Here is a 13,459-nt window from a genome sequence, read left to right on the forward strand (position 1 = left end):
AGCTTGCTTCACGAATTAGTTTAGATAAGCATCCATAAGTTTACGATAGATCATCAAATCTTTGCCATCTTACCCTGCAATATTTCTGTAAATAGACCGTTTACCGAGAAGACTACAAGCACAAGCACATTCACGCCTTTGTGTTAACTTTTTTCCCAACGTGATTGGTAGAGTCACGGCCAGCTGGGTGGAGCAAAGTTGCAATAAATTAGCATACCTTTCAAGCGCATAAAACACTGCCAGCTTCACCTGATCCCCCGAGGAGCATCAAACCCGGAGAGGAAGAGGGAGACCTTTAGCTCAAGTGGATTTAAAACTCACACTAGAAAAAAGCAAGGTCAGGCACGTTGTCTCACCTCACCTTCCACCTGTGAGACACACACAGGTCCGGCGACCGTTCGAAAACCGTGCGTAAAAGCGCACAGCTACACATAAATCTACGGTCCCCCAGCTGTACTGCTTCCCTCCACCCCCACTCCTTCCTCTGGCTTTTTACGGTCGGTTGTGGTTTGAGACTTTTTCCGTCGGCAGGTTGGTGCCTCTCACGGCCGGTCCTGCAGAGTTGTGTCCGGTCTTAACAAGAGCCCCGGGTCATCCATGAGGCTGGAAGCCGCAGCCAGGATGGATCTGTTCAGGAAGCTGTGGAGGGCTCGGAAACTTATCCTTGTGGTTTTCATCCCGCTTTCCCTTCTTCCCCTGCCGCTCACCCACCCAACCAGTGTGAGTACAGACACAATTACGAATTCTGCTTTTACAATTGCACAAGCTCATACAGAAAGTTAATTTTTAAAGTGAGCACAATAATGTAAATAAAATCGCTATACCATAGTGTCAATAACTGTATAGCTAGAGGAAGTAGATATGGAGTCACAAGATTAGGGATTAGGGTATCTCAGTTGGATGATGGGTTTCATCATCCAACATGGCAGTAAGCAAAACATGCAACTTTGTTGTTTCTTCGAATTACTGCTGATGGTTTCAGACTTCTGTTGGGATTTTGTGCAAATTGTGTCTGTGGTGTGTGTGAGAGAGGGAGAGGAAGGGAGACAAAGGAAGGCAGAAAATCAAAGACAACCAATCAAAAGACACTCTGTCCTCTGTTTTCATGAATACTTGTCCCAAGCTGTTCTTATCATCAGCAGAGCCCCATGTGTGGAGGAGAGATGTCACTACATGTAGATGAGATGGAGATCCATGTTGTGCTAATGAGGAAATGGGAAAAGAGTGTTTGGAAAGAAGGAAATGGATTAGCCTTCTACCTCTTAGTTCATGTTTGCTTTTTCAAACATTTCCACAAATCAAATTTGACTGGAAATTAGGAGACTTTGTCAGTCTGTGAAAAACAAAACTAATTTTAGAGGAAAACTTGATGCCCTGCATCAACACAGTAGGTCAGCAGGTTGTTTGTAACGTTAATTGACATAGCTTTTTGCAATGTGGTATTTGTAAGTATAATGTCTTTATGACGCTTAATTTCAACTCCAAATATGAATTTTGTGCTAGATTAAATATATAGTGACTCTCAGTTTGCAGAAATAAAAAAAAAATCGTATTATTTGCAGACTCTTAATTCTGTGTGTATTGTATGCTGAGATCACGTTGGACTGGGATTAGGCTTTCTGGTTTGAGTAGGTAGTTGAAAATGGTAAGAAACAGCAAACCAAAGGAGAAGTTAAAAAAAAGGCCATTTCCAGTGTTTTTCTGTGCCCCAAATATTTTTACCATCCAAGTTGCTCCGGTTTGCGGGTCTCGTGTATTACAATAGCATTTGAGTGAAATTCTAAGAGTCAATTTCTCTGAAAAATGAGCACTTGTTCAATCACTGAGAAAGTTGGGTTACTGTAGACCTTGTCATTCAAAATAACTTTCTAAAACCACAGATTTAAAATAAATCAGTCTGCTGTACAGCAAGATAATGGTCAGAGGTGTGGTTTCTCATTTGATGAAAAAAATGTTGGACAGACCTTCACCATTTATGCACTTTGTTACACATCTGTTAGGGTATTTTGAATCTGCTACAATTTCAGTATAAAAAAGAACCAGACAATGTATTTTCTTTCAGTCTGGGACTCTATTAGCTATAGCTAGATGATATAAGCTCAGTGGACAACGACCAGTCCAACCCAAGGCTGTGGAAACATGATTGATACAATACAATCTGTAAATGGGCTTTATAAAGAAAATATGAAAGCTATCAATAGCAAAATCATGTCCTTGACCTTCAAAGATAAACAGATGTTTGAAACAAATTCACATTTGCCTTTTTGTTTGGCGATGTCAGCCTATTATTTTCCTATTCCAAAGAAAAAAAAATGCAGTGCCTCACCTCCTCACCTCTACTTTCTCATTTATTTGTCTTTCTGCCTCTATCACACCCTCACTGACCTGACTGAGCTCACCTTATGGCACTATTTAAGGACTGCACTCAGTTTCACTGACTCTTTGATCTTTTTAGGATTGATAGTACCTGGTAAGATGGATCCTTATTTTTTAATACTATGTTTTGTGGGTTATTACAATTTAATCCTCTGAGTTAGACGTGTGCACAATTTGAAGCAGATTCTGATCATTTGTTCACTTTTTTTGCATATTCACAGCCCCTGCGTTTAATCCCCCACTTTGTTTCTGTATATAATTTTTGTTGCAAAGGATATCAGTTGTGGTAAAGTTTTATATTGATTTATATTGATTTATTTTTTCTTTGGCCTTCCTAAGCTTAAGAAATACATTTTGTTCAATGGTGTTCAACTTCATTTATGCATTCTGATCGGATGGCCATGACAATGGTAAACTTTGCCTTCTGAGCCCACCTATGTGACATCAGCTGTACGGTGAAGTTTCATGATTATATCATATATTCACAGTAAAAATTTCTTTAAAAAGTTATGAAAAAATGTTGAAATCCGAAGCCAGATTAAACATTTGACTTAAAATAATTCTGAATGTATATTTTTCAGATATTGTGATGCTGGAGTATGACTCAAATGCAGTGATTATTTATAAGCACAACACATTGGGGCTAAGTCACTTTTGTTGTTCCATGAAAAACACATGCATGCTTATTCATACAGTGTGACTTTTTTAAGAGATCAGGCTGCACTGAATTAAAAACAAAGCTAAAAACATTTCTTGACACTGGTCAAAGCGTGTCCCACAAAGTCAGTTGAGAATGAATAGATATACTAATTATATGGTTGTGTGATAGCTAAATCTGCTAAATTGGTATTCTTGATTAATATTATAAGCTACATAAATTTAAAAAGAAAAAAAAAAACTTTTTTATCGTGAAGCACGATCCTGAGCACCCATTTCCATCCTATCCATGAAATGCCCAAAGGTCTAACAAGCCTTTTTTGTTTTTAGAATATATATTTGTTAGTGTTGCTTCTGTCACAACCATTATAGTTTAAAGGCTGTTTTCTATGTAAAGAATTTAACTAAATCATGAGCTATAATAACATAAAAAATAATGAAAACACTTTGTTAATCCCAAAATGGAAAATTGTTTTGTGACATAAAGAATCAAAACTTTTAAGTCACTGTCAGTGTTGAGTTATTTCTGTGATTAGGAATTCTTGTAACTTTCTTGTTACAGCAGAGATAGGCCCCTGTCTGAACACATTGTTGTTTGATCACTGTTTTGTTGAGGGTGTGCAGCACTGTCCATTGTGTTAAGAAGCTTTTGCAACATTCTTTTTTGCACAATCAGTCCCAAAGCAGTCCCCAGGACAGAGCAAGGATTTCTCTCTTTCGTTCAGTTTCTTTGAGTCACTCGAGTTCTGAGTTCTGATGCTGCTCCTCCAACAGATTGCTGCAAAGCAAATTGCAGTCTCAACCAAAGACATAGCAGCACCATAATGCAAATCATCTAACACTGAAGGACTTAAGCTTCCATAAGAAGTACAGTCTGCTCTGTCCCTTCTTGTATCCTCACTGTTGCAATTTAACTTCAGTCTGGGTTAACAATCCAAGCAATTAAGTTATATAATCAACCTACCACCATGCTGGATTTTTGCCCCCACATGGCTTCGTTGCGACAGCAGGGACGTCTGACTGTGTCAGGAATGTGACAGAGTTTCAAAGTTCAGTCTGTTTCTGCGTGTGTGTATGTTTGGAGTGGAACTGTGTCCAGCTGCAGAAGAACAGAACATCTGTAGGATGCAGTCATAGCGGGTCAGAAAGACAGAAGGAGAGAGACCAGAAACAAATAAGCAGAGGCAGATGTGCACATTGCTCATTGGATGCAAATCATTGTTTCAACAGACATCTTTTTGTTATATGATTATTGAATTAATTAGATTTATGTAATTATGGCTTTCTGAATCCAAAAAATGTTGTACATAGACGTGATTCTTGGGATGCCATATTGCAGTCCATTTAATGCTTAGCTTTGCTATGGCTCCAGAATTGGTCACTTTGGGCCAAAATTAAATATCTGAACTATTAACAGGTGAGTTGATATTTCAGAATTGATAGTTGGTGGCTCCCTGACTTATCGATCTTTGATGTGTCTGGTTGGCGGTAAAATATCTTATCACCTGGAAGGGTTTCAATTAAATTTGATTTAGACATTTTCCCTTCAGAATGAATTGTAACAACTTTGTTATGAGCTTAAAATTTGAATTCCATAACTTACACCCAGTTACACCCAGCTCTGTAGTAAAATCTTTGGAACATCAATGCCTAAGACAATGTACAAACATGTTGGCAAACACACAGACCATTTCCTGATATTGTACAAGTAAGCATGTTGTGTGCACTGGTAAAGGTTTGTCCTTTCTGCTGACCTGCATGCTACTTTAGTGTTGCTCTCTACTATTGTGGATTCATACACACATATGCTTTACACAAAGGAAAACAATAAGGAGCCTAAAAAATGCCACTCCAGACAGCTCTTGCCCTGTGCCTCCGCTTGCTTCTAGGCAGCCACTGTGATGTGCTTGTGTGAATAGCAACTGTGAAAAGAGACTAGATCAAATTGGCCATATATTCCCCAGAATATCTCCAGTGTTCATGTGTGAAAACGGCTTTAGAGATTTCCAGAGATAAAAGTGATTCCTGATGAAGAACCCCCTCTATTTCCCTCATGTGGATGTACACCGCAGTTTTCTTTTTTTTTCACTTTTGGGAGTTTTATTTCCGATAAGGACAAAGCAAAGCCTATATGCACGGTGGTGAGGTGGTGGTAGTTAGCGCTGTTGTCTCACAGCAGGAGGGTTCCTGGTTTGAATCCCTGTAGGGAGTGTGTGGAGTTTGCATGTTCTCCTCTTGTATGCAGGGTTTCTCGCTGGGTACTCCTGCTTCTTCGTGCATGTTAGATTAATTGATGTCTTTGAATAGTCCCTAAGAGTGAGTGTGAGCGTGCATGGTGGGCGTGCCCCTCCCCACAACCCTGAATTTGATTAAGCGGGTATACAAAATGGATGAATGGATAGTTTATTCACTCATAAACCAGTCAATGGAAATATGTTCGATTCACAGTTCTTTTTTGTGGCTTTTCCAGTTTGTATTTCATCAAAGAAAGTAAAAAGGTCAACGATGACATTGTAGTCAGTTTGTCTTTCCATGTGCAAGGCGATAACATATTCAGCTACTCTTTTCTTTCAAAGTTTCAAAAGAAAGGTTTTGATAATGTGTTTTGCTGTCCAGCAGTGGTACAGATATATGATAATAAGAAACCTGAGCAGAGCAGGTTAGATCATCATAAAACAGGTTAGCTTTCCTCTCTTGATGATGTGTTGTTGCAAAAGTAATTATTTACTTCTTTTATGTATTGAAAATATTTTATAGAACTCTACTATTTTGTTAAGTTTTTTTATGTGTATTGGTCTTTTTGCATGCAGACTGAGTTGTGTGTGTGTTATCTATCAGATCATTCAGAAGTATTTAAGCCACATTTCATGTCCATTTCCTAAGCTGCTCATGGATAACAGTTGATGAGACAGTCAATAGGCTGTCAGATAGAAATTGTTCTGTCAGCTGTTAAACTGTAGTGATCTGAGGAAAAAAAAAAAACAACTCTCATCTGACTTTTGCTTTGAGTTTACTTGAATGAAAAACCTCTGGAACCACTTAAAATAATGAAATTACCTTATTGTTAGTTGTTAAAAAAAAGAAACTTCAAACCGTAATGCTTAATTTAGTTAGGTGGTACAGCCGTTACATCAGTCCCACATTGATACACTTTTACATAACCAGTTGTACATGCAAAGTTTTTGGTTTTTCATTACAACATGCTGTGAAGCACCCAGGACCCTTTAAGAGAAGAGAACTTTAATGACAAAATTTCCATCTTACTTTGCAAAAAGATGTCTTTTTTCTTTAAGTTACTCAAGAGAATTTGTGTTTGTGCTCCAAGAAAAAAATGTCTCACCACATCTAATGACTTCTGTTTCCGATACATATTTATTTTTTATTTTCAGTGTTTTATTTTTACACCGAAACCCACCTAACAACCAGGTGGGACCTCAAAGCAAGCGCAGGTCCTGTTCACATCTGGTGCTAATATGTCCTGGCTAATCGTATCACAAGTGGACGTATCTAAGTAGAAATGTGAACACACTCAGGATGCATAGAGGATGCGCACAGATCCGATTAACACATTCAGAGATGATCTGGAACACTTGATCTTTTTCTTTAATAGTTGGAATGTAGTCCCTTTATTTTTATTTTATTTATTTATTTTTTTAACCCTGTCCTGTCCACCATCATGGCAAGTAGAATAATGGTCTGAATGCTGCGTTGTGCCAAACACATTTGCTTTTCCAAGGAAAGCTGTATAGACATAAAGCTGTCCTTGATGCTTACGCACTAAATATTTACTTATTTATTTATTGAAAAACATACAAAGAAGAAAACATTAATAACAACAACAATAAATGTATGAGAAAAACAAGATAAAACCAGACAACTAGTAGCTACATCTGTAGAGACTTGATAGAAAGATATTCCAGATATTCTCTCATATCCCAAATATCATATCTCTAATCTCAAAAATAGTTCAGTTCATACAGTTAAAGTCACTGAATGTATTCTTTATTTTACAGTAACATCGTTATACTTAATAATGTTTGTTGCTCAACTGACTACTGACTGAAGGACCATAATTCAGGGTCACAAAGGCCTGAAGACTTTCTAGGCTGCCATCGGGGAAAAGACGGGGTACATCCAGGATGCGTCACCAGGCCATCGCAAAGTTTAATTTGCAAACAGAGTAGATAAATGAGATCAGATCATGACTTGTGACTTAAGACACAGTAAGTGACCATAGTACTCCCAGTTGTGAAAACGACCTCAGTCTTTCCTCCACAAGTCTGAATTGACTTTTCTTACGCAACACGTCTCCGGATAAAGTCTAATTATCAGAGGTTGCAGCACACGTTTGCAAAAGGAGAACAAATAAAGAAAATGATAAGAAGTTTACTGGGATTTGACTGAAGTTGCAGTCTTTGCTTGGAAGCAGCTGTATCAACTGATGAATTAAGACCAATCAATACTAATCAGTGACTCCTGATTTGTCTTTCTTTACCTTTTTATCTATTTGTTAAGTCTTTTCTTGTGCCATCTCTTTTCGTTTTTTCATGTTTGTCAGTGTGAGCAGAATGAAGTTTCAACAAACACTATCCCACTTTAATCTCATCATCAGGCAGACTTCAGTGCTCCAATTTGTTTTTTTTTTTGTTTTGGATGAGTCTGATCAACATTTTTGAGTCATTGATTAACCTGTGAGTTCTAAGAAATCAGATAAAAAAGATATAGGCTACTGTCTGTTAACATGAACTTTTTCTAAATAGAAACAATTTTGGTACTTTTTTAAAAATTCCCCTTTTTATGATCATATCGAGCGGCACGTTATACAGTCTTTATTAGCACTCTCGATGTGATACTATGTAGTAGAGACGCTGTTTCTGAAGCTATCTTCAGGGATAGAATATGTAACACTGCTGGTTTTGGAAAAACTGTTAAAGCTGAATTTTTTTGTAATTCAGACATCCATGACTTTTAAATTAAGAGCCCAAACCTAATTTGTCTGTATGGATTCAGTGACTATTAGGTGTATGGGGATGATACAGTCCGAAACCAGTTTAATCATAGAATGTTATTTCATATTTGAATCCATTTTCTGTATCATAATCTGTAATAAACACTGAATTATTTTTTTTCAGGAATCTTTCTTATGTTAGCTTAACTTTGTTTAACTGCATGCTCTTTTATGCATCATCACAGTTGGTTAGGGAAATAATTGTTATTGCCTGAGAAGAAAAATATGAGTTTATTATAAGGCTGTTTTTGTTCAAAAGAGTTAAAGATTTGTGAACATAATGAACGGCTTTCAGATCAAAATAAATGTTTGAACATGGTATTCCGTGTCATGCATTTTCTTTTTATTCACTGACTGACACCATTATAGTACTTTGTACTATAATATAAGGTATCTGCAGTGAGCTGAAATCTGCTGATGTGCTGACATGATTAATTTATCAGTCAAGCTCTAGTTTGTAGTCATGTGAAAAAATAAGTTAATCCAAGAAAAGTACTTCTATGTATTTATTTATTCATTGGTTGATTGATTTGAGTTTGCAAACATTACACTTTTTTAAACTGTGCCTTAAGAGAAAGGGGGATAATTTTTCAACAGTTTGCTGAAATAGCTTTGACTTGAGCCACCGCGTCTTCTTTTTTAGCACTTCATTGGTGGAATGTGTGCTATGGATCATTATTTTATTCAAAGGCCCGATTCTATCTTAATTTGCAGCTTTGGACGGTTGGCTTAATATCGTCTTCACATGCAACTGCAAGCTGCTCAGTCCCTTAGGCAGCAAAGCAACCCCAAAGTATAATATTTCTACCACCATGGTTCAGGGTTGAGGTTTATTTCCTGAACATTTGCCTTAGATCTTTGCTATTCATCCATCCATCCATCCATTTTCTATACCTGCTTAATCCAATTCATGGTTGTGGAGGGGCTGGAGACTTTCCCAACTGCCACTGGGCAAAAGACAGGGGACACCCTGGACAGGTCGCAATCCATCACAGGCTTTCCATCACAAATATTACTGTAACTAGACACCTCTGTTTCTGATTCTTTTGTCCAGATGATGTGCATTATTCCAAAAGGCCTGGTTTCTTGTCACTGACAAGCTACATTTTGCTCTGATGGATAGCAAAAGTTTTTTTTCTGACATGTCTCCCATGTATGTCAAATGATTGTAATCTAACTGCAGATCCCATGATACAATTTTGATGTTCGCAGGGACTAACTATTCTGTTCTTTCGTTGAAATGACTGGAGTAGCCAGCTTTGAACAAAATGGCAGTAATCTATATTCAATGCAAGCTTTTTGTTACTTGCATATAGTCATGAAAAATTAACTACGTTGTTGAAATAGTTGGATTTTGTTTTTATAGAACTAAAACAAGAAAATATTGAAATACTGTTTGAAATATTTCTTACAGATACAGCATATAGACTTTGATGGTATTTTTTGGTATTTTTTTAATAGCAGGCCTACTTCAAATGATTTGAAGATCTTTTTCACTCCCTCACTAGACCACAACATTTTTTTCTGAGTCTTTGACCCAAATGATTAAGACAACAATTTCAGTGTTGTGTATTTCATATTTCATGGGGAAAGTGGATACATCTTAATGTTTTTGTTGTTTAAAATAGTAATAATTGATCTATAACTTAACCCTTGTATTATGTTGAAAAAAAATAACATTGATAATGTTGCGGGTCATTTAGACCTGTACTGAGTAAATCCACTCAAAAAACCAGGTTAAACCAATAACAACTTTATTTTAGATTATATAAACATTTAGAAAAGAGACATACAATACATTTTAATTCCAACGCCATATTTAAGAACTAATATGTTATATTGAGGAATGCAGAGGTCTGCCCTGCATCTTCAGAAGTTCTGGCTTATTTCTTCTGAGTGTTCCCAACATAGTCAACTTTCTCTTCTGAAGTTCATCTCCAAGGTGGTAGGATGTAAAGAAGTTGTCACATGATGTGATGACCTTGCAGTCCTTCACTCATCTGCAGCACCACACGCATCCCCTGATTCTTCTCAGATGCTCCTCCAGGTAGCTTTCTAGTGTATATTTGCATATAGCTAGATTTTGCATCACAGGCTGCCCATTTTTTGATGCCATACTTGGCAGGCTTGTTGGGCACGTACTGTCGGAAAGGACAGCGCCGCCTGAACGGAACAAGGCACTCATCTACAGTAACATGGGGATCAGGATTGTACAACAAAGGTAGAATTTCAACCCATTTACCCCATACATCTCTGATCGCAGCTAGGTTGTCTCTTTCACGTTGACCAGCTCTGGTGTCACGGTTGTCAAATCAGATCACACGAGATATCATGTGAAATGTCTTCAGAGACATTGTTGCTCAAAAGATTGGCCTTCCATTGTCTTCATTCCATAGACTTGCAGTTGTTTTTCCCTTTGACCTGTACACTCCAGCTAATACCAGAATTCTAATTCTAATGTAAGCATACAAGTCAGTCTGATCCAGTGGTTTCCATTACTCTTGAAATACACGCCTTCCCTCCAAGTTGGTAATGTCCACTATAATCCTCTGTTGGTGGGGATATGAAGAGCTGAAATGCTGATTGAATATCATCAACTCGTGTGACAGTAAATATTGTAGGACCAGGTGTCATTTTGATGAAATTGAAAGATGACAGTCTGACAGTCGGCTTTCGTGTGGTGATGTTGACCATTTTATTCTACTATCTTTCGATGCCCATGTCCCCTCTGTGGAGGATGATTGCTGCATGCCATCTGATGGAGAGACAATGGCAGACTCGTGCTCTGAATCCTCCTCATCGTAGGAAAATTGACAATCTGGATCATCAATAACATTGTCCTCAGTCTCTGAAATCTCTTCCAAGTTCAAAATCTATGATAAAAATGTTACCTCTCTGAGGTAATCAAAATACAAATAATTGGGCAATCAAACTGAAGTACATCAAAGAGACAGGATCTGAACAGCTACTTACCCACATTAAAATGTCTCGGTCAAAATGACCCACAACATCATCTTTTTATACAAACTCTGCACAGACATTCTACTACAAATCAAAGTGTCCAGATTTTACACACCAGTTCATGACCTTAGATGAGGAAAAGTCACAAAATTTCATGAAGAAAAAGAAAGGATAATCTTTGGTTAACACAAAAACTGAAATGGGTCAAATTGACCCTTAACATAATACAAGGGTTGCTGCCACTGAAAATACGTGTGCTTGAGCTCGTTTCTGCTTTAAGAATTTCTTTATAAAGCTAAGCAGGTGATTTAGCGTGTTACTGATTTCTGCAAGGTTCATAGTTTTAACAGGTCTGGACATGCTTCACACTGGAGCCCCGTGGCTAATTCTCCCCATGCTGGGTTTATTAATGTGAGATTAACTGACCTGTTACTGGCAAGATGTTATACTGAATGTTCTTCTTACGTAAAAGTACTCCAGACTCACGCAGCATGTGACAACAGCAGGAACTGCTTATTTTTATGACTACCTTGAGAGGCAATAATAAACAGTAAAGCAGTCATATTAAAAACCCTTGTTAAAAACATAGTATACAGTGTTTGTGACTGGTCAGACACATTCATGCTTTACTAAATTTGACCTGAAATAAAAAGTTTAAGGAACAATATTTTTCTGCAACATGAGTGTTTGCTCCAAAAGGTTAATGACCGTCTTGGTAATTTTCATGAGGTCTTAACAAATGTCACAGGATTCGTCTTTAGTTTTTAGGCCTGGGGTGCCTGTCACTAAGCCTGCAGGTTTTGCAACAGTGGCATGTGAAGCTGGTGTGTTAATATTACATAACTATTACCAGATTAATCCATTGGTATGTGTGTTTGTGTGATATTGTGCAAATTTTTGTAACATGATGGGCCCTAAAAGCCAATAGGACACCAACTGTTGGGGGTCTCCTGTCAAGATGGGGACCAAATTGGTCAGAAGTTATTTTTAAGGGTTCAAATTTAGTTTTGTATTTTAGTTAGAAATAAGTTAGGGTAGGGTTAGGCATTAGATTGTAATGATTAGAGTGTAGGGGTTAGAGAATGAATTATGCCAAAAGTGTCCCTATCGGAATACAGTGACAAACATGTCCCACTTAAATATAAGTACAAGCCACACTCCCTAAAAGCCTAACAATACACACCATACCACTCTCACCTAAATGGGTAAAATACACTGTAAGACTGTAAGAGAACAGTGCTTGTGTGTGCACTCATTGATGTGTGTGCAAGTATTGCTTATTGATGCAAAGCTTTAAGAAAAATACATTCTGTGCTTTCCTTCAAGTGGAAGTTTAAGATTTGTGTGCTCTGCTTTACAGGAAGCATGCTGTGCGTATGTGTTGATGGTGACAGCAGTCTACTGGGTGTCCGAGGCTGTTCCCTTGGGTGCTGCTGCTCTGGTCCCAGCCTTCCTCTACCCACTCTTTGGAGTGCTGAAGTCAAGTGAGGTGAGTCTCTCTGCCTGTCTGTACAGCTGACTGTCTGTTTGGAGTTTAAGTTCTCTCCTACTGAGCTAGTAAATTTAATAAAAAGAACTAACAGAGTAAACATTTTTGTGGTAAAGAGGAGAAAGTTATGGAGCTACAGTGCTGTAACTCCAGCTACCTCTGGACAATTGTCACAGAGTTAGCAATAGCAGAATGGACCCTCATGCAAGGGGTTGCTAGTTTGAGACTTCTCTTTTGGACAACATTCTCCACAGTCATTGTACTTTTTAACTACTCTCTTGCTCATAGTTCCTTTCTTTTTTCATGTGGTATTACCTCCAAATGGTTAGGGGGAATGGTTAATATTCATAGGTCCAAATTCCCAAAATGTTACATTAACAGAAAACAGCAGCCTGGGAATATATGTAGACATCTCACAAATTACACATCCAAAGTACAGTTTGGACATGTTGACAAATTAACCCATTACACAGAAGAAAATGTGAATACAGTGAGAATTACAACTTGAGCCCTTTTTAAAAAAGTTAAATAAGTGAAATTTAGTTATGTCAGTTCTTGTTTACTACTTTACATGTACCTACTTTGATCACTGGATTACAACCCCAATTCCTAAAAAACTGGGGCAATGAGTAAAATGTAAATAAAAACAGAACACTATAATTTGCAGATCTTATAAACAGAACATAGAAAATATGCTAAATGTTGAAAGTGAGACATTTAACAATTTAATAAAAACTTTCTAAAAACGTATTCCTTTGAGCCGAGCACTGATAACAAGCTACATGGTGCCTCTTTTCCCTAGTCCAGGAGATGCGTTATCCATGATTTAAGAAAATAAATTCAAATTTAAATTCTTCTGACCACAGAAGAAGGCTTCCATTTTGCCTCAGTCCATTTTAAACGAGCTTCAAACCAGATATATTTCTGGATCATGTTCCAACATAGCTTCTTCTTTGCATGATGGAGTT

The 13,459-nt window shown here is 37.6% G+C and overlaps 1 protein-coding gene across 1 annotated transcript in view; it reads left to right on the forward strand.

Moving 5' to 3' along the window:
• Positions 1 to 272: 272 nt before the first annotated feature.
• The window catches only part of slc13a4 (solute carrier family 13 member 4), a 31,052-nt gene continuing 17,865 nt past the window's right edge, over positions 273 to 13,459 (forward strand). The window contains exons 1-2 of the mRNA XM_072377726.1: positions 273 to 720; positions 12,363 to 12,491. Coding sequence (XP_072233827.1) covers positions 598 to 720; positions 12,363 to 12,491 — 252 coding nt within the window. The 5' untranslated portion in view covers positions 273 to 597. The remainder of the gene's footprint in view (positions 721 to 12,362; positions 12,492 to 13,459) is intronic.

This window comes from Leuresthes tenuis, unplaced genomic scaffold (genome assembly GCF_036924035.1).
Source record: "Leuresthes tenuis unplaced genomic scaffold, fLeuTen1.0.hap1 SCAF_23, whole genome shotgun sequence".
Classification (NCBI taxonomy): Eukaryota; Metazoa; Chordata; class Actinopteri; order Atheriniformes; family Atherinopsidae; genus Leuresthes; species Leuresthes tenuis.